The sequence below is a fragment of the Aulonocara stuartgranti genome (assembly GCF_965226115.1).
Source record: "Aulonocara stuartgranti genome assembly, chromosome: 14".
Taxonomy (NCBI): domain Eukaryota; kingdom Metazoa; phylum Chordata; class Actinopteri; order Cichliformes; family Cichlidae; genus Aulonocara; species Aulonocara stuartgranti.
Window position 1 is genome coordinate 16,099,352 of NC_138950.1, and position 24,893 is coordinate 16,124,244.

The 24,893-nt window shown below is 41.7% G+C and overlaps 3 protein-coding genes across 4 annotated transcripts in view; all 3 read right to left on the reverse strand.

Annotated features, from left to right (window-relative positions):
- Window positions 1–24: 24 nt before the first annotated feature.
- Window positions 25–5,818, reverse strand: trim59 (tripartite motif containing 59). 2 transcript variants are annotated; one of them, XM_082503433.1, is made up of 6 exons: window positions 5,496–5,818; window positions 4,840–4,916; window positions 2,603–2,907; window positions 2,278–2,499; window positions 1,977–2,186; window positions 25–1,793 (listed from the first exon to the last, which is right to left on the reverse strand). In XM_082503433.1, the coding sequence occupies exons 3-6, from the start codon at window positions 2,855–2,857 to the stop codon at window positions 1,191–1,193; spliced, it is 1,290 nt and encodes a 429-aa protein (XP_082359559.1). In that variant the 5' UTR covers window positions 2,858–2,907; window positions 4,840–4,916; window positions 5,496–5,818; the 3' UTR covers window positions 25–1,190. The 2 variants fall into 2 exon arrangements, with proteins under 2 accessions (XP_082359559.1, XP_082359558.1); XM_082503432.1 differs by lacking the exon at window positions 4,840–4,916.
- Window positions 5,819–5,926: 108 nt separating this feature from the next.
- On the reverse strand, window positions 5,927–23,358 carry kpna4 (karyopherin alpha 4 (importin alpha 3)). The gene is made up of 17 exons (XM_082503423.1): window positions 23,090–23,358; window positions 21,404–21,448; window positions 21,133–21,222; window positions 18,359–18,388; window positions 18,116–18,168; window positions 15,718–15,813; window positions 15,397–15,482; window positions 14,646–14,732; window positions 14,394–14,563; window positions 13,225–13,269; window positions 12,955–13,086; window positions 10,313–10,441; window positions 9,636–9,740; window positions 9,473–9,544; window positions 9,116–9,278; window positions 8,937–9,031; window positions 5,927–8,331 (listed from the first exon to the last, which is right to left on the reverse strand). The coding sequence occupies exons 1-17, from the start codon at window positions 23,156–23,158 to the stop codon at window positions 8,236–8,238; spliced, it is 1,563 nt and encodes a 520-aa protein (XP_082359549.1). The 5' UTR covers window positions 23,159–23,358; the 3' UTR covers window positions 5,927–8,235.
- ppm1lb (protein phosphatase, Mg2+/Mn2+ dependent, 1Lb) overlaps window positions 9,850–24,893 on the reverse strand; it is a 73,739-nt gene continuing 58,695 nt past the window's right edge. The window contains exon 5 of the transcript XR_014270935.1: window positions 9,850–10,080. The gene's annotated coding sequence lies outside the window, so the exon portion shown is untranslated. The remainder of the gene's footprint in view (window positions 10,081–24,893) is intronic.

The window sequence follows — 24,893 nt, forward strand, 5'->3', positions numbered from 1 at the left end:
CACCTTTGGAAAAACTGAGCACGACACAAGTATTTAAATTTATTTTCAATACATGAGCTGAAGTTTATAAAAGTACAAACACTACAACAGGTGTGACTATATTAGTTCAGTCTGATTTCAGCAGCATATAAAATCCTGGTTTGTATCATGCCTGTGCAGAGTCTGCATCACTGCACAGATATCTGCTGGATACTCAGTAAAGAGCTGAACTGAGTAAAATAAAGTAACTTTTAAAAGTTGACTGTAAATCAGGGCAGCATTTTAGGGGCTCTTTGTTTTTCTTTTTTTTTTTTAAGGTAAGCTCTGTCCTGGGAACGATGTATTGGTCCTGGTGGAATTACTGTAAAGCTATTAAGCGAGGCGAGCTGAAGGCATGATGGCTAAAGGCACAGTCAGGGAGGCGCTCGGCATCACTGCAACATGATCTGTGGTGGCTTTAACTCAGGTCCAATGAGTGTCTGCTTCCACTCACCAGGCTCTAAATTTCACATACTGCACCAGTCACTGTAAATCGCTCAGTGTGAGGGCTTCTACGTGTAGCCTGCTGCACTTGTGTCCCATGTATAGAAACTGCAGAAAAGCTACTGAAATGTCCCATAGCAAGACTGGACAGAGAATGACCGAACGGTTCAAGATGGATTAGTGTTTGATGTTCTGAACATTATTTAGAGTAACATGCGTCCAAAGAAGAGCAAAATCAATAACACAATAATAGAGGAAAAAGGATATAAAGCTACACAAAGTGCACCTACAGAAGGTTACAGGAAGCTTTTGAAATGTTTGTGCAGAACAATCACATTAGAGAAAACATACATACATACATGTAACCTTTTGAGTGTGACTAAAGGTATACTTGTGGTTAAGGCATTTCTAATGAATCTTATTAATGTTTTTTGTTCAGTCTTTGCATCTATTGGCTGACTTTTTGTTATTGTTTAGAAGGACCTCAAGTTTTCCTGTTCATGAAAAAGGTCACTGTCCCAAACCCTCGCTGTGCAGACGTCAGCAAAATCTAATTCACCATTGTGGCTCTCGTTTTGTTAAACAAAACGGGAACGTAAAATCGCGAGTAGCAGCTGTTTACAAACTGTTTTAGGGTGGATTCTTTCCGTCTCTACACTAACAGGGAAGTGAGACTTAAAAAAAAATCTAAACACATTTAAAGGTTTTCTGAACCTGCTTGGCCGTTCTTATCGAGACGTCAGAGTTTTAAATAAGGCAGCCAGGTGCTCAAACACCCTAACACCCACCACAGAGAGCTGTGAACTCCATCTATCTACAGCCACCCCCGCCGCGGTATATGCCCTCCCCACTGTGTCCCACACGCAGGTGATGAGTTCGCTGCTCAGGCTGTGGACCAAGTGGCTGAGCCGAGACATGAGGGAGAAGCCGAGTGACGCCCCTCCGACCGGGTTCACCCACAGCACCGCCAACAGCAGCAGCAGCCCCAGCAGCACCACCGACGTAGTAGGTTGTAGCTCACCCCACACGTCCTGAACCCCTCTGCTGGAGCGACCCCCTCCAGCTTCACTCCCAGCACCGCCACATCTGGCACAGCAGCGCACCTTAGGAACAGGTGCCTCCTCCAAGCTCCCGATGGTCACGACAGGCCAGTGCTGCTGGAGGTACTCTGCTGCCCGCGGAGTGACGGACAGGGTCATCACAGAGGGCAGAGGGGTTTTAATGAACTCCTCCACCCGCTCTCTGAACAAATGCACCTTCTCCAAGAAGACCAGGGGCGAGTCTTCATCCTCTACTGACGAACCCAAGGACACCAGATCCAGCTGTTCTTCCTGCAGGAAACAGGACTGTTATTGGCTCAGGTTCATGCCACAGGAGCAAAAACAGAAAATAATATGATTGGAAAAAAACTAACTAAAAATAACAAACCTTTTCTGCTTCTGCTTTCCAGATTTATTTTAGATTAAATAATTCTGTCTGATGACTGGTTTTATAGTTCTGGTGTATGTACACACCTGTAGCTCCTTTACTTGGTGGATGAGAGGGTCATACGCGCGCGACACCTCAGCTCCAGCTTTATCTAGAGCGTCCAGGCAGGCTTGCCTCTTCCCGGCCAGCACCACCTCCAGTGTTTGAAAAAACTGGTTGACTTCCTGTCGGTCCTGCCTCACCACACCCTCACAGCAGGCCTTCTCCTGCTCCAGCTGTTCCCCCAGCTCACACACCTGGCAGAGGAGAGAAGATTCATTTACATGTAAACTAAACTTTAATAACTGGGGAACTTTTGAGTGTTGCAAAATTGAGAGTCATCTCCACCTGTGCCCATCTCTCCTCAGAGAGCCTTTTCAGAAGCTGTGACGGCGTCAGTTTTTCTCGGATAAAAGCTGCCTGCAGGTCGTCTACGGGATGGCCGTGGTGCTGCCCCACCGTCAGGCACAGCCCGCAGATTAGCTGCCGGTCCTGGATACAGTACATATTCAGAGGCTGCCTGTGGTGCTCCGGACAGGAAGGTGGTCGCGGCTCACTGTCCATCTGATACTGAGGACGGCACACAGGCAAAACAGATGTGAGACCAATGAAGACAAACAGAGAGAAAAGCTCTGACTGCATGTTACACTTCATCTCAGTCACTCTTTCCTACTTTCTCGACAATAGCCCGCAGAGACACGTTGGTGGGCAGAGCATCTACACCCGCAGGGGGCAGCTCCACCACACTGCGACAGTTGGGGCATTTTAGCGGCAGGCGGAGCGGACGCCAGATGGAGTAGTTAGTCGACACCTGGAGGAGGTTGTCCAGGCAGGTCTTGCAGAAAGTGTGTGAACAGGGCAGGACTCGTGGGTCGGAGAACAGAGAGTAGCACACTGAGCACGTCAGGTCCTCCTCTAGGTTGTCCATGATGGAGACTGGCGCTCAGGTGGAGGGGTGAGGGTTTGGGGAGAGGAAATCTGGCAGGATATAAAAACAGTTGTTGCACATGTTTAGAGAAATAAATTAAGTGTTAGTGAATATGGGGCTTAATTTAGACTTAAACTGAAATCTATTGTGAGGATCGAGATTTTGAGAATGAATCGTTTGAAAATCGGAATCAGCTCAGGACTTTGACTAGGCCACTTCAAAGTCCTTATTTTTGCCTTTTAGCCATTCAGAGGTGAAATTGCTGGTGTGATTTGGATCATTGTCCTGCTGCAGAACCCAAGTGCACTTCAGCTTGAGGTCACGAACAGATGTTGTTAATGTTGTTCTGGGTTCTTTTGTGACCTCTTGGATGAGTCGTTGATGAGGTCTCGGAGTAATTTTGGTAGGCCAGTCACTCCTGGGAAGCTTCACCGCTGTTCCGGGTTGTGGATAATGGCTCTCGTTGTGGTTTGCTGGAGTCCCAAAGCCCTAGAAATGGCTTTGTAACCTTTGACTCTAGACTGATATATGTCAGTGACTTTGTATCCCAGGTGTTTCTTTAGCTCTTGGCATGTGTTGCTTTTTGAGATCTTTTAGTCTGCTTCACTTCGTCATTCATGTTCAATTTTACGGGATTTCTTGATTCAACAAGTCTGCCTGTAATCAGGCCTGAGTGTGTTTAGTGAAACTGAATATAGCTTTCCAAACTATGTGGTTAATCACAGTTAATCCATGATTTAACAAGAGGGGCAATTCGGTTTTCACACAGGACCAGGCAGGTTTGGATAACCTTTCCTCTCTTAATCAATGAAATCATTATTTAAAAACTGCATTTTGCATTTACCTTTGTTATATTTGTCTAATATTAAAATGTGAAAATGTGTTTGATGATCTGAAAAATGCAAGTGTGACAAATATGCTCATCTCTAATCCTGTGCCTCGTAATGAAAATCTGAGGATATTCAGCTCTGCCACCTCCAAATGCTGTCTTTTTAATCACTGCCACTGTCTCCAAACCATCACAGCAGGTCTCACTACCATCTCATAAACTTTTCCTTTCATTCTCATTGCTATGATATCGTAACATCAACCAAACGCTCATCTCCACCTCTTTTGTACACTGTCTGTTACTTTAGATGGTTGATTCCAGGTATGTAAACTCATCCACCTTCACTGTTACACCTGTCTAGCTCTCATTCATACGCATGTTATATCTTGCGTTCTTCTTCTATCCAGAGAACACCTCCACCGAGGTTGTCTTACCTGCTCCATGCTCCCACTACAGATCACAATGTTGTCTGCAAACATCACAATCCACAGAGATCTGTCAGCCTGACCATCACCACTGCAAACAAGAAGGGGCTCAGAGCAGATCCTGGACATAATCCCACCTCCACTTTGAAGCCATCTGCCACTCCTACCACACACCTCACATACTTCTATGCCACTCCTGACCCCCTGATACAGTCCCACAGTTCTTCTCTTAGCGCCCATATTGATCCTTAGTTAGGCTATCATATTAAAAAGGCATTATTACCTCGCCTGATAGCTCAGCACTGATACTAACAGTCTCCCCTGCTAGCATTTCATAAGAATACCTATGAAAACACTCTGGTTAGGGACAATTCCTTTATTGGTGGGTCTAAAGGCAACCAGCCAAAACCTTTACCTGAAGATCTAGCTCAGAATGCATTTTCAGATCACTGAGAAGGGTTTGCCACACTGCTGCAGTGTCACTGGAGATGACACAGGTTAGTAAAACAGTCCTAACTACAGTCTTAGTGTTAAATAATTTATTGACATTTAAAAAAAAAAAAAAAAAAAGTTGAACATTATGTGTTAGAGTGCCTCAGATTACCTGATAAAGTAATCTGGGTGTATACTTATCCTATAAACACGTTCAAATCTAACCAATGTGAGAAAGAGCTGATCATTCACTGAAAAACATGAGAACAGCCAAAAAAGGGCTCAGCTCTTATTACCAGATCGGTTATATTGTAGTGTTCGTGTGCTCTCTCCTCCTGTTACAGCCAGGACCGCAGCGACAATAGGAGGCCCTCTGCCAGCACCCACCCAGTCCAACACACACACACAGCGAGAGAGAGAGTTTGTTGTGAGGACACGCTGTTCATCTGTCCCCTACATAACCTGATCCATACACGGAGTCTGACTGGGGCCAATTTGGCGCCCAGATTCAAACAGGTGACCGATGTCCAGCTGCCCGCGGCGAATCGGCATCAAGCCAAACGTGGTCTCCTCCACGTATGGAAGTGTACATCCAAAAGCATTACTTTAAATCCCATCTACACCGAGGTGTAAAGTAGCGGCAGAGACTGCTACAGTTCAGTTTTCACTCATGCGTCATATTTTACATTCTTAATGTGTGTGGAAAAAGTAGTAACACGTTAAAAACTGTACATTATTAAAATGTGCTCTTTACCCGAATGTTTTCAACTTTTTAACTGTGCTAACCACACAGCAGTTGCGGTCACTACTTTAATAGCAGTTTTCCTCATCTGCTGATTCTAGTTTTGACGTAAAAAGAAGAAACCCCACCAACTTTAACAACTTAAGCACCACTTTTCGTGTAGAAATCTCCTGTTCAAAAGAAACAAAACAAAAACAAGACCAAACTCACCGTCAGCTGGGAGAAAGCGTCTGTCCAACAACAGAGCTTTCACTTCCTGTCAGCTCCTACGCGTGTTGCGTTCACGTGCACTCCCGCAAATCCTGTTAGCGATGAAAGAAAGAAAACGGGAAAAGGCGCTAGACTTCTAGAGCGCATGCTCGTATAGTAAAGACTGCGAGTAAAAAAAACCCCAAATAAATAATAACTATAAGCGGTAGCTATTTTTTTCGCAATTATGCATTTTTTAAAACCCCTTTTCACGGTCATCCATTTTTCCGAAAGCACCCAGAGGCGCCGCTATTTCCGTACCACGCACGAGCAGAAGGTGCCTCTCTGGCCAATCAGGACTCGATTTTCCCCTAATTTGAAAAATTGTAACCGTTAGGAGAAGCGAAGACATTATCAGGGACACACAACAGATCACACACACACACGCAGTCTCTCGATTTGGGTTTCACTATTTATTTTCTCGAAGACAACCTATCCTGTAGCCTATCTCCCCCGAAAAATGAGTTTGCTTTTGGGGGGGAAGCCACCTCATTCATTTATTTATTTTTTCTTTCCCAGTCGTAATTTTAAATTTGAAACCACGTTTGCTAACAAGGAATGCTGCAAAAAAAAAAAATATACCCCTATGTTCAAACAGAAGGCTTATTTATGAGCACAATGTGTAATCATTACTACAGTGTTTGAAGTTAACACAAAAAAAAAAAAAAATTAAAGGGGTAGTACACCTAGCTGGCAGAAAGAGGAAAGGGGAGTAATGGGGCTAAAGGACTCAGGTACTAAAGTTACAGCAAACTTGTTCATGGGTTTATATATTATTCAGGAAAACCCACATACTCCAGTCTGATGTGTGGGACACCCTCTGACCTTGAGAAAAAAAAAAGTGGGGGAGGTTAAACCACCTGAAATAAACTCAATTTCTCACTAAAAAGTATCCTTGGATTACTCTTGAAAGAAAACAGATTGTGGTTGAGTGAGTGATGCATATTGAGATTTTGCTGGCAGGTCAAAACCTATAAAAACCCGCCAGCACACCTTCAGAAAGACGTCAGGCCTCACTTTGCAATACATGTGCAAAAACCATATAGATTATTTAGCAAATCAGACACTAGTGAGGGAAAAGGGGAAGGAGAAACATGTAACATTTAAGCACAGTTTTACTTAAAATGAAAATTACACTGTATCCACAGCCTAAGGAAACTAAAATACCCTAAAAAAATAACTGTGCTATAGTTTAGTACATGCAAAGGTTATGATTCACAATCCTACGTGAAATGGCCATTGTCCTCTTCTCCCTTGGTGACAATCAAAGCTATGGCAACAGTACTGCAAAGCAGTGATTTTGCTGTTAATTGAAGGGAAAAGGGGTGGGGGAAAATAAAGGAGTTACAAGGAGGAACAGGTCATTTGGTTGATTATAAAGTGAAGGTGTCAACAATTTCACAGCATCAAGCCCATATCTGGTGTGTAGGTTAGGGATGTGGTGTGAGGATGGAGTACGATGGTCATCAATCACCTTTACAGAAGCGATATGAAACTAAAAGCTGGAAAACAAAGTCATAAAAAAGGAAAAGAAAGAAAAAGAAAATACACTGGAGGCAAAAAAAAAAAAAAAAAAAAAAAGCCCAAAAGCCACCAAATGCATCTTAATACAATGCACTGCTGCTCCACACCTGCCAATAACATTGTCCAGTGTCAATTAATACTAACTTAATAAATCAAAAACAAAATCCTGGTGACGACGATGGTTTTCTCATATCCACAGTTCCTTCTTTCAGGGATTTCGCAGATCAGCCTCTCAAAGGCAGAATTTCTTCCTGAAACCTTTGCGAACCTCATTGTTGCAATTTTCTTTTCTCTTCAGATGTTTTTGTATCTTTTTTTGTTGTTGTTGGTTGTTTTTTCATTTTTCCTCATCTCTGCATGCGTTCTCACCCAGTCTCGCACACTCCCAGTTCACGCACGCAGCCAAGCACACACGACTCATCCGTCCACTCTCTCGCAACATGCGAACACGCGCAGCCGGACTCCTGGCCCCGCCCACCAGGGGGAGAGGACTGCGCCCCGCGTGGGGGGGCGTCTCGTTGGAGGAGATGAACCTGGCTCCTCAGCGCTGAGTCCAGACATTCGTACACAATGGGTCCATTCACACACATGTCTGATAGCGTGGCCGATTGGGGGAGGGGCACATTGAGGCTGGCGCCCTCTCTAGTCGGAGGACCGCAGAATTGTGATGGTTCGTTGTTCATCTCAGTTCATAATCATAGTTATAATCATTTCTGCATTTTGCTGTATTGTAATATTTCAAGATCACTTGATTTTCTTTTTTTTTTTTTAATGTCCTTGGTTCTCCCTGGGCAGACATGGAGTTTTTCTTATTTTCGTTTTTCTTGTCATTTGAAGTAGTTTTCCGAGGACGACAGCTCCAATAACACAAGTTATGTCGGCATGTCTCTCAACACATTCGATGTAGATGTTTTGCTTTTTTTTGCAACATGTAGCCACTCATTCTCACTCGCACCCACTCGCCATCTCAAACTTCATTTGGGCTGGTTCCCCTGGAATGCCAAATGAAATCCACATATTTTTCTTTCAGATAAGATGCAGCCATGGATCCCACGAGCCAAGCACAATGGATCAAATTTCTCACACTCGCTCTCTCTCGCCCTTTCTCTCCTAATTTTTTATATGTTGAACAGAGTGCTGCATCGTGAACAAAACTCCAGAATACCCCAGATGCCGTCTAGAACTGGAATCCCTCGGCTGGCACGTTGGCTGAGTTGAAGCCGTAAGTTCCGCCCTGGATGGCCTCCGGGACCAGGTTGGTGTCTTCATCGATCTGAAAGACAGACGAGTAAAAGGAGCATTAACACTGCGCGGACAGTCAGCAGACGAGGCGTTAGGGTCAAGACGATAGCCAGCCGCTGTTCCTGAGCCAGGGACCATCAGCAGCTTTCTAAAGAAAGTGGGTCTACGTAGCTCTACCTATTGAAGTTAACTTTGTGAATTCTGGTATGTGATTCTGGGTTTCTGGAAGTGGGCTGTCTTGCCAACTTGCTCCTCAGGGATATTAAAGTTTATCTACATCCTAAATAGAAGAACTGTCAATACAAACAATCACTTTGGCACTTCTCCTTGGATTAACCACCTTGCTTTGTGGTATGACAGCACCATGGTAACGACCTAAAGCTGACAGTGATTCAGACCGCTGACCCGAATCAAATTAGCAGTTTGGACAGCCACACTGGGCAGGATCCATTTTCAGACTTACACTATGATTTGTGGCTCAAAGTACAGTGGAAAGGGCGAAACTGGAGCCCCATTTGTGACAACTCAGAGCTAACCTGTTCATCTTCATTTGATCAGTGTGAAGACTTTTTTTTAAATCACTTGAAAGCCTAAACAAAAAAAAAACAAAAACTGCAGATATCCTAAGTAACTTACATCATCAGATGAGAAGAACTGATCAATAATTTCGTATGCCAATTTGTAGATATCTTCATTTTCATGATTCTGCAGTTGCTCCACCTTTTCCAGACCTGTGAAACAAAAAACAATTACACATTAACACCTGATGTTAACAAGTTAAGACCAACAATTGTGATGGTAAAGGTGACACTGACCTCCGCATTCCTCAATGAGGTTAGCAATAGTTTCTGCCTCATCGTCAGCCATTTTTAGGATATTGCTGAGGCCATCGAGAACAACCTGCACAACCTGAGCGTCCTTCACTGTGAGCAGGTTGCAGAATGGAGGGATCACCTGCTTCTCGATCAGGTGTGCCACCTGAAGACGACACAGAGATGCACTATCAATAACTCACCGCGTTAAAAAAGGAAGAGCATTTTACACATCAATGAAAATGATTAAGCTTAAAGCAGCAAATATTATGAAGTCATTTCAGTTCTATGTTTACAGAACTTCCATACCACTGACTTCCCATTTCTTGTACACTTTTCATGTGTTTGGGAGAGGCTTACCTGATCTTTCCTCCCGCTTATTGTCAGGTTACTGATGGCCCAGGCTGCTTCTTTCTGAGTGCCAAAGTCACCCTAAAACATACATTCAATGTAAGCAACCCATCCATCACCCAGAAGCTCTCTGAAAGTAATTAAACAGGATCAATTTAAGATGGATACAAACCTTATCGAGCAGGTGAATGATCATGGGAACCAGCTTGGCGTCAATGACGGCCTGCACCTGTTGCTGGTTACCTGCTGTGATGTTGGACAGGAACCACACTGCCTCCTACAGGACAAAAGCATAAACACAAGAGTTAGTGATGATTTTCTCTCATGAGAATGATGTGCTGTGTCACAGAGATTCAGTGTATGTTTGATCACAAAGCAAGTGAGAGCTGGATCAGAACCCAGGGGTCGAAACAGAGTTTTGACCCCCGGCTGAGACACAGTGCAGTGGGCGGGGAGAGGGTGACTTTGAGGCTCTAATCATCGACCAGTCACAAAAAGGAGGCCTCTTTTTTTACGTAACTGGTCTCAGATGCACTCCGATATCAGCAGAGACGCTTGGTCTTCAGCACCCTTTCTCCACCAACCCATGTATCACACACACACACACACACACACTACTACCCCTTATCAAACCCCTAATCTATGCTACTAATTGAAGGTATAAAGTTGTTGGCGTCCTCTTCAGTTCTTCGTCTTTGTGGTTCTGCACCTTTTAAATTCCTGCTCTCAGCTATCTGCCCCATCTATTTCCTTTCACGCAGCACTCACTTGCACAACGTCTCTGTTTTCATCACTTCCAGATGACTGACAAAGTTTGTGTGTTTCTTACAAACAGTCGGAGAACGTTACCTTGTTGATTTTCTCCTTTGGGTGGGTGAGGAGCGCAGGGAAATGGCTGAGGGCGTCACAGTTGAGCACCACCTGGGTCTGTTCGTCTGTGCCGGTCACAATGTTCCCAACAGCCCTCAGGGCAGCGGTCTGCATGTGGAGAGGAAGCGTGTTTGATGATGACACATACAAAGAAGACTTCTTTCGTAATACTCAATATGCTTGTAGCACAAAGAAACTAAGACAAATCTCACTGGAGTTAAACAGTAAGAGCAGTTAAAAAGAAGAATTATCACCACATTTTTGCTTCACTTAGTACAATTATTAATGTTTCCAGTGTTGAGATAACAGAAGTAGTATTTTATGATTTTTACATTTTAGGTACTCTGGCTGGATCGTCCATATTGCTTGGTTGGTCAATATAATCCCACGCAACCCAAGCTGCCATTGGTGGTCTATAAAAAGTAGAGATGGACCGATCCAATATTACGTATCGGTCCGATACTGACGTAAATTACTGGATCGGATATCGGAGGGAAATAAAAAATGTAATCCGATCCATTAAATATCAAAAAAAGCACCTCAAAAAACTTGCGACATGGTGTAACTCAGCTCATAACCGTAGCACGTCGGAGCAGTGTGCTCACGTGATAGAGGGCTGTGTGTATTTGTAGCCTCGCTAGCAATCCGGCATTTCATCTCCAAGGAAGTTATCCCAGAGAGAAGTAAAGCAGGTGTGCAAGTTCATCTCTGAATGTTTGTAAAGCATTCCCGCGTTAAGCTTAACAAGCGATATATGGAGCGACTGCCTCTCTCTCCCTCCCTCTCCTGCTGCTACTTCAATCATGAAACTGATCAATGATCAGCTGATCGGCTTTTCTGTCGCGAGTCTGTCTCTTGTTTGTTTTTGGCCCACTTTGCACCAGAAAGAGGAAACCAGCGGCTGAACAACAGCAGCACATTTAAGCTTGATAAGCTGTTGTTAGAATTTATTTAATATTACTTTCTACACCAGGATCCTTTTCTACGTAGCTGACGCTGGTAACTGTGCAGGGGCGGATCTAGCAAAGTTTAGCCAGGGGGGCCGATAGGGCATTAACAGGGAAAAGGGGGCACAAAGACATACTTTTCTTTCTTATTCTCATTTAAAATGTCTAGCTTTTAATAAATAATTATCTGAATCTTACACCCAAAGTTTTAATGTGATGTAAAATGTATAGAAGTCCATTACTGTATATAATAACTATTAAGTCTAATATACCCTAGTAAGCTATAGTACTTTTTCCTTTGGGGAGGTACCATCTGTGCAGTCTGCAGTTCTGTTGAAGAAAGATGTTGAATCTATTTAATATTTCTTGAAAAAGAATTGATTTCTGTGCATTTTTTTTCCCACACTGCATCAAATTAAAGCTTATTACGTCGATTAAGCATCATGAGGTGGAGAGTGGGGGGTGGTTCCCTATTTTTTTTTTTTCTTTCTTGCTATTAGTTAGGTTGCTTAATATTTCTGCTAAGTACTCTTTAAAATACCAGAATAGGGAGGATGGTGCAGGTTTAAGTTTATTAGATTGATCAGTGTTGCTGAACTATGAAATATTTTGGGTGCAGTGTATTTTTTACATACAGGTATAACAGAATAGCTTTAGTGTTTGTTTTTTTACTTGAGTATGAACTTATACAAAAAGCAGCAGGATATATATAAAAAAAAAAAAACAGTTTTATTGATTAAAAAAAACACTATATCGGATTCATATCGGTATCGGCAGATATCCAAATTTATGATATCGGTATCGGACATAAAACAGTGGCATCGTGCCATCTCTAATAACAAGCTATGCATTTTGAAACCAACCCGAACCTAGATACTGCCAAATACTTTTAAAAGTGCAGGCTGTTTATGCTGTTTCAGAGTAACTGATAACATGTCAAAGATGTTTTGGGTTGTTGACAAGCAACAAAGCACATAGCTTTAATGCAGCATGCTAACCTATGTGGGTTAGTTTCTGCTAACTTCTTATTTAATGCTCAGAACTGACATCTTTTAGTGTGTTTGGTCAGCATCACTGTTTCAATGTCTCAGCGACACACAGACCAAGCAGGACTTAAAGCCTCCTCTCTCATGTAAACGAGAAATCACAACAGCAATAGTCTAACAGTTTGTTCTGGACATGAAGTCCAAAGTCTGTTCTTCTAGGATTACCAGTTAATGCAGGTCTATTTTCAGATGGATGAGTACTGGTTGGATCCCAATCTGTCATCATTTTAGATAACTTGGTAAGAGTGATTTAATGTATCACAAATCTTGTTTTTTAATCTTTGTTCATAAGTTATAACAACACTTAGAGTGTTTGTGTCAGGAAAAGCATCCGATGTAAAACTTGAGTGAATAAGGGAGCACTCGAAAGGAGCTTTAGAGGGAACACAGACAACTGAGTCGGATTTATTTAATGTAAACGTGATGTGAAAGTTTACTTCTCTGTGCAACTGTTTAATAACTTGAAGAGTGGGTAAAATTTCAGTCAACCAAGATATTTTTTGGTTGAATGCAGCGCTAATCTTCACATGATGTTGGTTAATTCTTCTGCATCAATGGGGTTTTTAAAAACAATACCCAATTTAGGTTTAATTAGACATAAAAACGCCCCCATGCCCTTTTCCCATACCTGAACTTTAACCTCCTGGTGACTGAGCAGAGGTACCAGATGTGGGACAATGCCGGAGTCAATAACCATTTGGATCTGCTCGTTCCCAGCATCTGTCAGGTAGGACAGAGCCCACACTGTGTCTACCAAGATCTGGAGGTAGCAAAGAAAGAAAAGATTCAAATGAATACATTTTGCTTTCTGTGTAAACTTGATTCGACAGGGATAATTTAGCTGGAACTGGGAAGCCAGTGTGCATCGTGGTTACGTAGGACAGTTCTGGGTACTTACACTGACGTCAGTGTGGTGGATCAGAACGCAGAGAGCTGGCAGTATCTGAGAAAGAAAATAAACTGTTACGAGGTGGATAAAATGAGAGTGAAAACACAAGTAAAGTTCCTGGCATGATTCAAGTTTGATCATAGCTGCAGCGTTGACGTAATTAACCACTATAATTTCTGACAACTCTTCTCTGAATCACCTGATTAAAACACATAACTAAAACAAAGCTGCTGTCCTTTGACTGGCCTCACCTAACCACAGGTTCACTGAATTCTGCACTGTGTGCCTTGCATCTAACACTTGAACAGGACATGAAGTCTCACAGATGCGGACTTAAATCAGTTTATCTGCCACAATCCATTGCTGACATACTGTCCCAACATCCAACTTGATACTCCCTGATACATTTAGATGGATCAGACAGTTCAAATGTCTATACCTGGGGTGGGGAACTCCAGGGCTGCAAGTTTTAGATGTGTCCTTGATCCAACACAGCTGATTGTAATGGCTAAATTACCCCCTAAACATGTCTTGAGGTTCCCCAGAGGCCTGGTAATGAACTAATCATTTGGTTCAGGTGTGTTGACCCAGCGTGATATCTAAAACCTGCAGGACACCGGCCCTTGAGGCCTGGAGTTCCCCCAACCTGGTCTATATAAATGCTGGCTTCCCTTACACCTTAATATTTTCAACCCATTTTTCAGGACTTGTAACTGCACATACTGCAAACTGTATATAAAGGATGGACATAACCACTGTGACATCACCTGTATGTTATTGAAGTCTCGAGCTGCCTGCTATTTATCGCCCCCTTTTTGTCTCCAGTTTATGACCCATAACTTACTAAATGGTCATCATGTTTTTCTTCAACAAGACTTCAAACTATTGAAGGTGTTTTTAAACCCACAAGCAAAGCATTAACTGTGGTAACATCAAGGACATAGGTGAGGTTGCTTTTCTACATAAAGGTACAGCCAGCAAATAGAAACACAAATAAGTTAAGACGTCCATAAATGAAGCGGTCGATGGTTCAAGTTTATTTTGCACCGTCTCAATGTTAAAATTCAAAGACCCTCAAATGTTTTTTGCTCTTGGTATAAATGAGGGAATAAAAACGCAAAACCAAATGATGACAGTGCATTCCTACACCCCTAAGCACATGCACTCTCTCCACATACCTCCTGGATTGTCTCCATGGGTGGTGGAGGATCCTTGTGACGGCAAAGGTTGACCATGACCCAAGTGACATTGCGGAGGAAGGTTATGGGGATGGAGGGACTGATGAAGGAGAGCAAGGGCTTCACCACACCCAAGCTGATCACATAATCTCTGCACTGAGGGCCATCACCTGGAAAGAACACACAGATTTTAGGACCGAATGAGGATTAATTTCTAACGCAGTCCCGTTCATTCTGTTCATTGCAGCTCACCTATGATGTTTCCCAGAGCCCAGACGGCCTGTTCACACACATTCTGGTGAGGAGAGTGAAGCAGCCTCAAGAAGAGCGGCACAGCGTCTAAACAAAGGAAAACAGATTATAAAAAAATAAACAAATCACTGACTAAACAAAGAAATTTGTAAGATCTTAACTAAGAAAGCACTTTTAAACCTGATTAAGATGACTAAATGTTGCTGTTAAGACTGCATAATGCATCAATGATTGGGACTGTATGTACTGTAATGATAAGCACTGCCGTTTAATGTGATCAACCACAAACAGGTCATGACACCAAGAAACAAAGAACGTGGTTAAGAAGGCGGCTTTGATAAGGCCCGGGTCACACAGGCCATGAAACCAGTCAGGGGCTACACATTTTTCCTAGTGACTAATGGTTGTTAGGGCACCTCCAACCGATCTCAGGCCTAAGGAAAACAGCACAATTCCACTTTTACAAGTAGAATTAAACCAATATCACAAAGTAAATCTTTACAAATGCGGAATTACCCATTACAATCTGTGTTTTCCAAATTACTGAGGTCGCTAGTACTTATACTAGTATTTTATATTACAGAAATTTGCACAAGTCTTCACCTCGTCAAAAGTCTTTAACTGCAATAAAAATCTTGATTTCTCAAAAGTTAATTTTACCACCTTATTATCTCCCAGGCTAAATTTAGATTAAGAAAGACACATTACAGAGTAAAGCAAGATAAAGCTAAGAAAGAGAAGTGAAACTTACTAGACTGGACCACAGCTTGAGTCTGCTCTGAGGTCCCAGAGGCTATGTTGGTTAGAGCCCAGGCGGCCTCAAACTGGAGAGAGGGGCTGTGGAAAGGTGCAGAAGAGGCAATTATAGGAGTGAGCATAATTGTGTCAGTGTGTTTAACAGTAAGAGTACTAATGAACAGAAAGAATACTAATGAGCCGATTATGTTCCACCATTCCTGGAAAGTGAAAACTAAAATGTATTTGCACATCTGTGACGTTGTTTGGATGTAGGGTGCGCTAAAACACAAACTCAACGCTACATGCAGGCAAACAAGAGCTACAGCTGGCTTACTTGTCATCTCTGTCCAGGCAATGCACCAGGATAGGAAGGATCCCAGACTTAATCAGGTCATCTATGGGAGGATTACGGTCACTGGACAACAATTTTCTACAAAAACAAAGAGAAAACAAAAGACAATTACTCTCTCTCTCACACAACCACACACACAAAAAAACCCCACACACAAACACCAAGCTGAAGCGACTGAGCACAGAGAGAAACAGCTCAAGAATTTCAAGTATCTTGAGAATGCAAGTCAATCACAATATCAGTGACTCCAAGGAGACGCCACCCCGATTATCACCTAAAATAATCAACGTTATTTTGAAAGCTAACACGTGTACTCTTATCATGCATCTGGGTTGTTGTTGTTTTAAAGACAAAAGGGGGGGGGGAGGTGCCGTTTTAATTTCTTTAATATTTTAAGAACACTGTTAATGCAAGCTGAATTAAACGCTTCACAGCTCTGACGTCTGTAACAGCACGTGGTGCTGTAGATTTGTAGCGAAACCGAAAAGCGGTATTGTGAAACAGAATGTGGCACCGTAACAATTTTATCTCGATATCTTATCTTGTTTTCATATTAGTTGAAAGTCAAAAACAAAACTGAAAACAAAATCGATGCATTTCCCGGCACGTCTAACATCGAGCAAACAAAAAATAAAAAGATTCCCAGCACGTGAATTTGTTTCAGCTACCTTATGCTGCATGACTGGGCTGCAGAGCCATTTACAATGTCCATTAATTAGACAGAGCTGGCTTATTCTTGAATCGCATCTGTCAAGCAAAGCTGGAAGAAAAAAAAAAACAAACAAAAACAAACTAAAAATGGCAAATGGCCTGTATTTGTATAGCGCTTTTCTAGTCCCTAAGGACCCCAAAGCGCTTTACACAACCAGTCTAGGGCTGCCACAAACGATTATTTTGATAGTCGACTAGTCACCGATTATTTTTGCGATTAGTCGACTAATCAGATCATCATCCATTAGACGTAAAACTACAGCTTATTGCACCAGCAGCATCTGCTCTTATATAACTATCATTAGCTTACAGCTTTAAGTGTTTAAGGTCTGTGCTAACTAAAAATAAAGACAAGATGATAGTTTATTAAATTTTAATGAAATTTGCAGATTGTTTCGGTGAAGTTTAATAAACTCCTTGCTATCTAAAATATAACAGGACACTGGAGTATATTCTGGAGCATCTCACACTTCTGATAATCAGCTGTCTGCTTGACGTTTATTCAGCTGTGTAAAAACTATAACTTTAATCTCAGACAAACTGATTTACTCAGGAACAAATAAAATACTAAAAAAAAAAGCCAAACAATAACATTTTAAGTTATCTAAGTGACTCATATATATTTAACCTGAGTAGCGAAAGACGGCAGTGGGTTTGAAAACGATTTGCGGGGAGTCCGGTGTTCTCACGGCGCTAGTGAGCCTAGCCCCCGGCTCGCTAACGAGCTAGTGGGTAACAGATGTCTCCGAAAACGTCGGAGCGCTTTTGAAAATATGTGGTGTCCTGATAAACTGAGCAGATATTTGAGGCTTACACAGCTACATTCTCGCCTGAAAATATGTTAAACGTTTATTTTGTGACCCAGAAAGAATGATAAGAGTAACATTAAAACTAACTAGCTGCCGCCATTGTTGGAAACTGCGCTGGGCCGCGCTATGAATTCTGGGACACAGCTGCTTCTTCTTCTTCTTCTTCTTCTTCGGGGTTTAACGGTAGCTGACATCCTTGTACATGCTGCCATCTTCTGTTTCAGTCCGTTATTACACTCTTAAATCCTGCCACTTATTCCTGCGTCTTTTGTGATGTACAAAGTTTCAAACGACGCGTCGACTATTAAATCAGTCGTCGACGATTTTGATAGTCGACAAATCGTGGCAGCCCTAAACCAGTCATCCACCCATTCACACACTGGTGATGGCAAGCTACATTGTAGCCACAGCCACTCTGGGGCGCACTGACAGAGGCGAGGCTGCCGAACACTGGCGCCACCGGGCCCTCTGACCAACGGGTGAAGTGTCTTGCCCAAGGACACAACGACCGAGACTGTCCAAGCCGGGGCTCGAACCGGCAACCTTCCGATTACAAGGCAAACTCACAACTCTTGAGCCACGATCACCAAAAAACAACAAACACTTCGCCCCAGAAAACAAAACACTGAAGTTGTATTTTGCAAAGAACCAGCAATTTCAACCAGAAAGACCGCCAAGACAGAGCTCTGTCAGTCGGTGAAGTTCACTTATTGTGAAAACTCCACAAACAGTAGTAGGGGACAGCATTTTTCCCCCTAGATGTTGATGTGCAGTGGTTTCTATTTGCAACATGATGTAAAAGAAAGAATAGTTATCAGGGTCCGTCCTGAGGCAGGCCAAGTGTGTGTGTGTGTTTTTACCTGGCGGCCTGAACAGCGCTCAGCTGGACGCCCTGGTTATCACTGGTAGCATTCTAAAAAAAGAAAATACAAATGAATCACGCACAATACAACAATCAACATTTATTTTATAGCAACAATGTGTGTTTTCCAAAATATTTTTAGTTAGAGGGAGTATATTATAAGACATTAAGCAGACTTTAAAGGACATTTGTTATTTGTAATTAATCATTCAAATAACAGGAAAGGAAATATAGCACTTACTTGTACTATTGCTTCAAGAGAGGTGTTTTGCTGAAGAAGAAGATTTCAGAAAGATTAGGACTCTGTTAAACACGTAAACCCAAAAGTACAAAAACATACAGGTTGTGTAACAGAAAAAGAAAACATTTTAAACCCAATGTGTAAAAAAACAAACAGCACTATTAAAGGCATGTAGTGAGTTATCAGAAGGACAGCGAGCAGACATCTGTTAGCTTCTTGTTTTTATATGTGAAAACTGTTAGACAGGAAAGAGTCTAAAGCACCAGCTGACACAGCGAGAGGAGGCTGGGGGATTGAGAAATGCCGTCAGGAGTCTCGCTTGAACCAGTCTGGTGTTACGGTGTAACAGTCAGCAAGCTGGACGTGCAGGCCGTCATTCACCATGACAAAATGCCAATTGGCACCCTCACCCTACATGAAGTTCAGAGTCAAACGTAGGCCCTGAGTGGCTGAACTTATTGGAAGATACCTCTGATTAATTTATGCAGCACAAGTGGAAACCAGAAAAAAAAAATCCTAGCATCTCTGAGTGAAGCAGATTTATGATGTTGTATTTACATTCGATGTCTGGGCAGATGATTAAAGAGGTAACTCCAACCTAGAGATATTAAAAATACTTGAGACAAGAATAATGAAAGGAACAGCTGAGGGAAAGAGGATTCAGTCGTAAGGTCCAAACTACTTATTCTGCAGAAGCTAACAAAAAGCATCCTTAAGGAAACAATTAAATAAACCTTAAAACCACTATCACTGGTGTGATGAGTAGTTAAAGCAGACTTTCACAAAGGCCAGTGTAATGTTTTGCAGTGAGTCAGAGCAGCATGTCACTGTTGATCTACTGCTAAGCAGCTCACTCCGAGTTAGCTTTCTCAACACTATGAGGTCGTCAGAGTGATTGCAATTTTGAACTGCTGAGTGGCCATTTTAACCCAGCAATGCCACCAAATCCAGACATGATGGATCCATTTTGTGTGACACCGTTAGCACAAAATATTGAAGCGTGAGCCAACACTGCCTATACAACAAGATGGTTACTGAGACAATTGCAGATAGTTTCAAGCTTCTCAGGGTGTAAGGCGGAGTCCCCAATCTCAGTCCACATGGGCTGGTGTCCCTGCAGGTTTTAGATGTGTCCTCGATCCATCACAGCTGACTTAAATGGATAAATTACCTTCTCAACATGTCTTGAAGTTCTCCAGAGGCCTGGCAATGAACTAATCATGTGATTCAGGTGTGTTGACCCAGGGTGAGATCTTAAACCTGCAGGGACACCGGCCCTCGTGGACTGGGGTTGGGGACCCCTGATGTAAGGTTTAAAACTGATGATCCAACTTCTTGCACATCCAGAAAAGCACCTTGTGACATATGTTAAGAAAAATATGTTGTTGAAAATAAAGTACACCTTGAAATGCCCGATGTCTTCTGTGTTTAATCAGATTTCAGGGCTGTCCAATGAGAGAAAAGACCCAAGGCCCACTGATGAGAGCAGCAAAAATTTAAGCGAGAGCAATATTCTTGTTATCAGCTGACCCTTTACATTTAAGGAAGGTGGCTTTGTTGGTCACCTTTGTCTCAGAGCTCCTTTGTTGTGTGGAAGTAACATTATTAAAACACAGCCATAGAGACTGAAGTGGGCTGATGACATTTCTTTAAATCAACCATGAAATGTCCAGATAGGCCCTCTCTGCCTCCTTGTCATCACTCCAGAAAGTGATGAGTATTTTGAACTTAAAAACATTATAGCTAAATACAAACAGCTAGTGTATCACCCAACAAAAACACTGTACCACTTGAAATGGGTCAGTGGAGTTTTTTTTCTCCTCCTCTTACCTCATGTAGTGTATTTTCGTTGTTTTTTTTCCTATCAGCCTACCTTCTGACATGTCTGCCCAATGTGATGTTTGTGTAAAGTTGGTCAGAAGGTTCCTTTGTGAGTGCGCATGCGCCATTAGCGTGCTGCCTGCTGTAACCCCTAATTTCCCTCGGGATGAATAAAGTATTCTGATTCTGATTACAGAGTAAAAGGATGTAGGTCATTTAATAGGCTCCAATACCATGATATTTTACTTCACTGATTAACTTGACTGTGCATGCATTTACACATTGTTTAAATTGACCCCAACCCCTAACCTGAAGATTAAAAAGCATATAATGTCAGGTCTGAGACACTTGGGGAAAAATGATTTGGGGCAGCTGAAACAGTACTACATATATTTTTATGTTGCCTTTTCTTACCTAGAATACATTTTAGGAAACAGAATAGGTGTTCACTGCACAGTTAACATAATAAAAATAAAATAAAAATGTGGCATTACTGTTTAGTAAAAAGCAAACTAAATATCTGAAAATAAGGTATGTTGAACACATTCTACCGAGTGAGTATCTTCCTTCGGGAAGAACCCATCAACAAGCAGACAGCTAGACAAACTGCATGTTTTTTCACACTAATGCCACACCGAGCTGACGTAAAGCACGGAGAGCCAATGAGGCAGCATCACATGAACAAGATGTCAGCAGGTTCTAAACCTCTGGAGTGTTTCATCACTGTGATGACCTGCATGTGCAAAAACCCCTTGAACAAACAGTCATGACAACCTTCCTCCCAGACTGTCATTCCCACTGCTTGGACAACACCCCACCTTTTAAAAAACAAACAAACAAACAAACAAACAAAAACGCACAAAAACTAAAAAAGATGTTTACCTGACTTCCCAATGACAGGAGACTTGAGTGGGAAACTAAAAAAAAACAAAACAAAAAACAAACAAACATACCGATCTGAAATCTCCATCAACATCAGAGTCCTCACAGATGTCCTCATGGGGAACATTTCTCCTCTTCAGAAGATGCTCATCTCTTTTGTTCTGTAAAAATAATACTTCATATAAGCTCAAACAGAATTTCATCATAAATAAATTAGAAATTTAGCATACATGCTATGTCACACAGATTTGCAGATAAAAGAGCAGACCATAACATAATGTACCTTAAAGTTAGTGTTTGAAATTGGTGGAAAATATATTTAAAAAATACAAATGTGATTACCTTTCTGAGTTCCACCACTACTTCAGTCCTCTGTCTTCTCATAGTCTGTGAGGAAAGATGGCACGGGAAGATTATACAGAAGGAGAGCTTTAATAAGCCTATACTGTCTTCTATCAATTCAAATCATACAAACTACAAATGAGTGACTGACCTAATATTACTTAGCTTTAAGACCCTAACAACACAGATAATTCTTCTATTCTTTGACAAAGACAATATTTTATTAATGATCTTCCCTTTAAGGAACAAACACGATGAGGTACACTTAACCAACATTTTATCATCATATGAAAACACTGCAGTTCTGCAAAAGGTAATTAATATTTGTGATGCTGTGTTGTACTGCTTTATGATCAAACCTGCACTACTGTATTAATATTCATGGACTGCATAATTTGTAAGAAATGCACGGTAGTCTTACTCACTGTTTATGGAGAAAAGCTAAAAGAGGAACGTTTTGTTGAATAGTACATTGGTTATAATGTTTATTTTCGGTCCTCTGATGGCCAAGACTTGGGAGAGCAGTTTAAATATTTCTTCATAGTAAAGTAATGACTAAGAGCTGGACGGGTTTTATTTAAAATAAAATCTTCATAAAGAGACATTTTAAAGTAGGATTGTTGAATCTAACGACAGTAGCCGTCCTACGCGGAAGAGAAAATAAGTTGTGGTTGCTGCTCGCGAAATCGTGTGTTCTTCAATAACAAACCTGCACCGTGCTTTTGTAACTGAAGTTTTCAGCAGGTTGTGAAGCGAGAAGCTCGTGTCCGGAGGCCTACCGCGCCACAGACTTGTCAAACAGGATGTATGAGTATATCCTGATTATACATCTTAACTAAGCCCGCCTGAAAACAATATCAGCCGGGTAACATTACTGACACTCTGACCCGACTCCAACTCCCCTGGTAACTTATCGATCCGACGTTAGCTAACGTGTAGCTTTGATCTGCAGCTCATGTAATCATGTTATCTTAGCTATGCGCGCTGTTTTCACGGAACGTGTAACGTTAGCATTAACGAAATACAAGAATGCAAACAAACAGAAAATCAACTCCAAGCTTTGATTAAAACACTCAGGCGACCGGCCAGTAAAGAAGCTAACTGGTTTCCGCCATTGTTTTTGATTATAAAGACGGGGGATGGGTGGAACTGCAGCCAGCAGTACCACCATCAAACCCCAATCACCAAGCTAGCATAGGCTAGCTAACTGCAGTATCAAAATAACGATAAAATGCCGCCATGTTGTCTTAGCAATAAATTATATAGTTCTAAAGAACAGCTCGAAAGCCATGTGTGTGAACTTTTCGACGAGACGGTGACTAACACGCCGAGCTAAATCTATCTGTGGGGTGATAGTCTTCAGTTGAACTAGCATGTACCCCGTGGGCCTGGCTAGCAGCGGGCTAGCAGATGAACTCAGGCTAGCGTTTCTGACGCGTTTTATAGCCAAAGCGGCCCATGGGTTAACGAAACCAGTGAGACCCGACAGGGAGTCGTCCGGCCCCGGCCAAATATTTAAAATAAGCTTTATGTAAAGACCCTGGCCGGGGCTCTGGGTACAAAGTTCCCATCGGTAGAAATTAGAAACGACGTCACAGGGAAGCGGAGCAGCGAAGCTGGAGGCAAACAGAGCGGCGGACGCTGTGGAAAAGAGAGATCCTCGACACCAATCGGCACAACTTTTACCTCCAAATCACGGCCTTTATTCTTGAAATTCTTCAGCCGCTGGTTGTCCAGTTTCTCGTTGTCAGCCATGTTATCGCTTCTGGTTACGTTAAATACAGATGAACTCGTGGATTTAGCTGTGAGCTACCCCTTTTCTGGTTCCCTTTTCTCAGCCTTTCGTTAGCGGACTATTTTTCGCAGCTCAGTCCGCGGTGCATACTGGGAATGCCGGTGGTGGAGGGCAGCCTCGATCTGGCGTAGCGGAAGGGTGGGGAATTCCCCGACACGCTCATTGGTGGAGGGCTCACTACAAGTTACTTAATCATTATATCTAATTTATATTTATATATATGCACCGTCAGAGGTACGAACTGCACACAGTGTTAGCGCCAACTGATAAAAAAATAGTAAGTGAGTAAGTATAATTTTATTTATATAGCACATTTCTAGATAAAAAAAAAAATCACAAAGTGCTTCACAAGGTATAAAACAAAAACAGACAAAGGTTAACAAAATGCAATTCTAAAAAGACGTGTTTTTAGTTGTTAAAATAAATGAATAAAAACAAATTTTATTGTCGCAAACGAAATTAAATAAATTGAAATAAACATATAAAAAGGCCCTAAGACGATTATGTTAAAATATGTCACTGACAAATACCCTATTTAAAAATAAACACTAAATAATAATGTATATTGAATAGTAAAACTTAGGTCCGATAAAGAGTCCAAATCCAGCCACTGGAGGGCTTTAAAAATTGTGAAGGAGGGCAAACATTTTTCACTTTTAACGTAATTTTCATAACTTTTACAGCTTTTTCTACTATTGAAGACCTCCTCGAGGCCAATTATACTATGCCAAAGTAACCGAGTAATAGATCAGCTTTTTTTACTATATGTATTAAAGAAATGTTGATGAATGAATGGATGGATACACATTTACAAAGACGTAATTTTTAAATTACAAAATACTCTGGAAACGAGATATCAGAACTTTTCTCATAATTTTACACATTAATTTGTTACAATTTAAGCCCAAAGTGTCGTGCTGACAGATTTTTCTGTTACTACAGCAGCACTTCTTTGTTATGTAGAAAACCTGAGACGTGTTACTGAAATTGTAGTTGCTTTTCTTATAATTAAGGTCTCAGGGGATTAAATATGTAGTTAATCTTACATTAAACTTAAAGTTAAAGGGGAGTTTCTCCTGTCTGTACTGTGAAAAAGTATTTGGCACACTTACATGTTTCAGATCGTCCATTTTCTTCTGCTTAACTGGTATAGGGTCATGAATTCAGGGTTATGAGAGGCAGGGTACACACTGGACAGAGAAACACTCACATTAACACCTACAGTCAGTTTAAAATCACCAACCCTACATGCATGGCTTTGGACTGTGGGTGGAAGCCACAGGCAGGATTCAAACCCACGACCTTCTTGCTGTAAAGTAATACCCATGTTTCAGATCATCAAACAATTTTAATATTAGTTAAACATAACCTGAGTAAATACAAAATGCAGTTTTAAAATGATGATTTCTTTTATTGAGGAATGCCACCTTTGGCACCAAGAACTGCACTCAAGTGTTTGTGATAACTGGCAGTGAGTGTGGAGGAATTTTGGCCCCCACTTCTTTGCAGAATTGTTTTAATTCAACCACATTTGACCACTTTGACTATAAATGGCGTGTTTAGGGTCACGCACAAGCACCTCAAACTGAATAAAGTCTGGACTTTATCATTCAAAGCCCAAACCACAAAATAATTGCCAGAAAATTGAGATTGTTTTTGAAAATGAAACGTTTATTGAAACTTCTGACAACTAAA